This window comes from Triticum aestivum, chromosome 6D (assembly GCF_018294505.1).
Source record: "Triticum aestivum cultivar Chinese Spring chromosome 6D, IWGSC CS RefSeq v2.1, whole genome shotgun sequence".
Lineage (NCBI taxonomy): Eukaryota > Viridiplantae > Streptophyta > Magnoliopsida > Poales > Poaceae > Triticum > Triticum aestivum.
Window position 1 is genome coordinate 453238660 of NC_057811.1, and position 4612 is coordinate 453243271.

A 4612-nucleotide genomic window follows, 5' to 3' on the forward strand; every position below is an offset into this window, starting at 1 on the left:
ATCACTTCGTTGCCTGTAGCATATTTGTGCAATGTGGCAGCACTGTAGCCGCACTGTAGCAGCATGGGCCCTAGGCTTGGCCCAATCCTGGGTCCACCCCTGAGGATAAGCATGCAATTCGGTACATGATATAAAGAAGAGGAGTCCAATCACAAAATATATCCATATGGATGATGTATCTAATGACACAATACACCTACAAATGAAAAATGTGCAGTGATAAGGTATGAGGTTTCTGAAATATTGATCTTAAAACCAACAAGTAGAAAGCTAGGAACCTGAAGTTTTGAAATACGAATTTGTCACCACATCTTTAAAAAAAGTAGGGGCAATGTTTTATCAAACGCCCTGAGAGTAACATAGCCCACTATAACAACTCGATATAAGTTTAGTTGGGTCGGAAGATGATTCTACTGCAAAAACCACAAACAAAGCAAAGAAACTACCTTCATCCTTCCCTCTTTTGTGTGCATACATCAGAAAAAGGGAAATGCATGAAAGCAAGAGCTCCAACAAAATGGCACGAGCTAGTTCACAAAACCAGCGTTAGCAGACAAATCGAAACTCCTCCATGCACGCAACAAGTTGCCAAGCACATACCACCAAATTCACCACCCAATGCGGACGAACCATGCATGCAAACTAAAAAAATGTTCAATGAGTGTAAGAGCACCAATAAGCATTAATTTGAGCTAGAAATAAACAAATTATCCATTAACAAAATTTATAACCTACAGAACTGGGCCATGAGGCAAACAAAAATAGGCATTGCTTTTTTGAGGAATGAACATCAATTTAGATGATCACTTATGAGATTATGTGATTTCTGAAATTTGATTCAACTGAGATTTCTATGATTTCCGCATGCCAAAATAATGGACAAGAGCTTGGAATTTTTTTGGCTACTGTATGGCGTAATCCTCTAACTTCACATAAATATATTTGATCTTAAAGATAAAATGGCTTAAAGTGTCAAGGGTTGTTACTCCGCGAGAACATGGGCCATAGCAAGTCAAGCACGCATGCTTTTACATTGAAATCCCTACCGGGAGATAAAATAATAATGTAATATTCTACCTCTTCCTGAGCATACAAAAAGTGCATCATTAACTCCTTTAGCAGCATCCAACAATTCCATGCACACACTACACATAAATACTTTACTGGACCAATAAGAACAATACGTTTTAGGCATATCGATATCACAAAAAATCAACTGTATCCCGCGAGAATCTAGAATCCAGGCACATCCATTCCATACCTAGGCGCAGTGCACGCACGAAGCTGGAACAAGATGAAAATATCGTTTGAGAGCAAATCACAATCTACTTTTCGAATTTGAATCAACCCCAAAGCGAGCGGTGTCCAATTTTGAAAATACTCCCTTCGTCCCTTATTTTGGGCGGAGGTTATTTTGGGACGGAGAGAGTAGTACCTTTCTGTGTGATGTTAATTATAAAAGGAAAAATGCAACCTGTAAATTAAAAAAAAACATTTTTAACTTAGTAACCAAATTTACATTTTTAAGGGCATGTTGCCAATTTTTACTTGCCGTGTGAATTCATTTCCGCGGCCTGCTTACGCCCTGACCCGGCCTTCCGTCAGCCCATCCAAACTAGCTAAACTCTTAGGCCTGCAAAACAGAAGCGACCCACTTACGATAGCAGGCCCCGCCCGCCTCAGCTGCGCAGTCTCCCCCAAAAGCGAATCACGGCCGTCCATACAAACCCTCACCAGCAAATCGCCACCATCCACTTCCACACAGAGGGATACATAACCCACCACGAGCGCAGCCCGCTAGGGTTTCTTCTCCCTTCCTGGTTGCGCAGCTCACCCCGAACCCCCAGCTCCCCTCCCCGGCGCCGCCGCAGCAGCAAGATGGTGAAGGGACGCACCGGCCAGCGCGTGAGGCTCTACGTCCGCGGCACCATCCTCGGATACAAGAGGTGAGCAGCTCCCTCCGCCGCCGCGGCTTCGCTCCTTCTCCGGTTCTCCCTCGCGTGGGTCTTGACTGAATCCGTGGGGTTTGGTCGGGCGCGTGCAGGTCCAAGTCGAACCAGTACGAGACGGCGTCGCTGGTGCAGATCGAGGGGGTGAACACCAGGGAGGACGTGGCCTGGTACGGCGGCAAGAGGATGGCCTACGTCTACAAGGCCAAGACCAAGAGCAACGGCACCCACTACCGCTGCATCTGGGGCAAGGTCTCCCGCCCCCACGGCAACACCGGCGTCGTCCGCGCCAAGTTCACCTCCAACCTGCCCGCCGAGGCCATGGTGAGTTGCTCGGTCGAGCTTCTCCGGTTGTCTGTTTCGGTGGCATGCGTGCTGCTCTTTGATGCACTGACTTGCGCTGCCTGCTGACGGTTCTGTCGTGTTTGCTTTGCTCAGGGGAAAAAGGTCAGGGTCTTCATGTACCCGAGCAGCATCTAAAAGGTTAGAATCGATCCATTGCTGGTTATTTGTTTACCATCCAAGCGTCAGTTCCAGAATGTGTTATTGCCTGATGCACAAATTTCTAGATCGAATTGTCAGTTATTCATGATTCATCCATGTGTATTTTGTTTAGTCAGTGTAAAATCTTGATTACACACTTGCAATATGTAATATGTGCTGGCATTCTCTCTCGAGCAAATTGCATAGTGAAGTGGGAAATGGGCACTACTTGTCTATACTGAATTTGGTCCCATGTGTAAATTTGTGTATGGTGTATGGATATTCCTGCTCCTAAACTATTGCTGGACATGTGACTTCACCTTGACCAACCAAGGATTAGTCGCTTGGAAGTTGCATAAAAGATAACTGCATTATTTAGCACTTAGGCATTTGCAAGTACTGTTAATAAATCATTTTTTACTTGCTCTGAATAAGAGAGAGGGACAGATTGATGGTAGGGATGTGGAATTGCTGGGTGTATTTCTCGTACATGATCAAGATTTTTAGTTCGATGACATTCTGTTGCCATGATATCTTATTTTGTGCATAATTATGGTTCGAAATTCTTCATGTAAATCTTGATTCACAGCCTTCTGTTTGATCCCCTGCTAATTTTATACGTCGCATCGAATGCAGGTTATTTTGAAGTGTGGAGGATTTCGCTCGTCCCTTAGGTTTCATTTCAGAGTCTTGTAAGATGGATTCAGGCCTGGATAGCAAGTTCAACTGCTGTTTCCCTGTGAAGAACTGTAGTCTTCATGTTATCTTGAATGTGTGGGTCGCACATTATATGATGTTATATGTAGTTCGAACCTGATGCTATGTTTTGCCCACTTTTTGCGTTCTATCCTTGCAATTTTAGCTATCAAATCTGATTCAGAGATGTTTTTACTCCTCTTTTATGCATGTTTATATGCCCTTTTGATGATTGGTGGAAGTGGTTTAATTGGCTTGGCACTGACGAGCGCGAGAACTTGTTCGTTTGGGAAGATTAAAATGCCTTTTATGGAAATTGTTGAACGCCACTGTATGTTAGACTAACGAGTCTCATGTACTTTGTGCTTATCGTCTCCCCGAAGATTAGCTGTTAGCTAGCCTCTAGGAGGTTGTCAGCACGTTTCCATGCCCCCTGTGCATGTATTTTTAGCCCCTGGCAAGAAACTAGGATTTCTGGAAAAACTGTATCTGGTAACCATTTGGTGTTTATACAACAACAGCAACAAAGCCTTTAGTCCCAAACAAGTTGGTGTAGGCTAGGTGAAACCCATAAGATTCAGCAACCAATTCATGGCTTTGGCACATGGATAGTAAGCTTTCATGCACCCTTGTCCATAGCTAGCTCTTTGGTGATACTTCAATCCTTCAGGTCTCTCATAACGGACCCCTCTCATATCAAATTCGGTCTACCCCGCCCTCTCTTGACATTCTTCGCACGCTTTAGCCGTTCGCTATGCACTGGAGGCCTGCGCTGAATATGCGGTCCTTCCTCGTGTGGCCACGCATCCATCTCAACATACGCATCTCCGCCACACCTAACTGTTGAAAATGTCGCCTTTTAGTCGGCTAACACTCAACGCCATACAACATTGCAGGTCGAACCGTCGTCCTGTAGAACTTGCCTTTTAGCTTTTGTGTCACAGAGAATGCCAGAAGTTTGGCGCCACTTTATCCATCCGGCTTTGATTCGATGGTTCACTACTTCATCAATACCCCCATCCTCCTGCAACATTGAACCCAAATATCGAAAGGTGTCCTTCTGAGGTACCACTTGGCCATCAAGGCTAACCTCCTCCTCCTCACACCTAGTAGTACTGAAACCGCACATCATGTACTCGGTTTTAGTGCTACTAAGCCTAAACCCTTTTGATTTCAAGGTTTGTCTCCATAACTCTAACTTCATATTTACTCCCGTCTAACTATCGTCAACTATCCACAAAGAGCATACACCATGGGATATCTCCTTGTATATCCCTCGTGGCCTCATCCATCATCAATGTAAAAAGATAAGGGCTCAAAGCTGACCCCTAATGCAGTCCTATCTTAATCGGGAAGTCATCAGTGTCGACATCACTTGTTCGAACACTTGTCACAACATTATCGTACATGTCCTTGATGAGGGTAATGTACTTTGCTGGGACTTTGTGTTTCTCCAAGGCCCACCAGATGACATTTCGCGGTAT

The 4612-nt window shown here is 44.7% G+C and overlaps 1 protein-coding gene across 1 annotated transcript; it reads left to right on the forward strand.

Annotated features, from left to right (window-relative positions):
- The first annotated feature begins 1722 nt into the window (after nucleotides 1-1722).
- Nucleotides 1723-3315, forward strand: LOC123145807 (60S ribosomal protein L35a-1). The gene is made up of 4 exons (XM_044565302.1): nucleotides 1723-1946; nucleotides 2045-2273; nucleotides 2388-2432; nucleotides 3069-3315. Exons 1-3 carry the CDS (start codon nucleotides 1879-1881, stop codon nucleotides 2427-2429), a joined length of 339 nt encoding a protein of 112 aa, XP_044421237.1. The 5' UTR covers nucleotides 1723-1878; the 3' UTR covers nucleotides 2430-2432; nucleotides 3069-3315.
- The last annotated feature ends 1297 nt before the right edge of the window (nucleotides 3316-4612 follow it).

Bases quoted from the DNA above. Each gene is read 5' to 3' on its own strand.
- LOC123145807 (XM_044565302.1), top strand. From the start codon at position 1,879: ATGGTGAAGGGACGCACCGGCCAGCGCGTGAGGCTCTACGTCCGCGGC. The intron at 1,947-2,044 runs GTGAGCAGCTCC...GGGCGCGTGCAG, and splicing joins ACCATCCTCGGATACAAGAG to GTCCAAGTCGAACCAGTACG. The intron at 2,274-2,387 runs GTGAGTTGCTCG...TGCTTTGCTCAG, and splicing joins ACCTGCCCGCCGAGGCCATG to GGGAAAAAGGTCAGGGTCTT.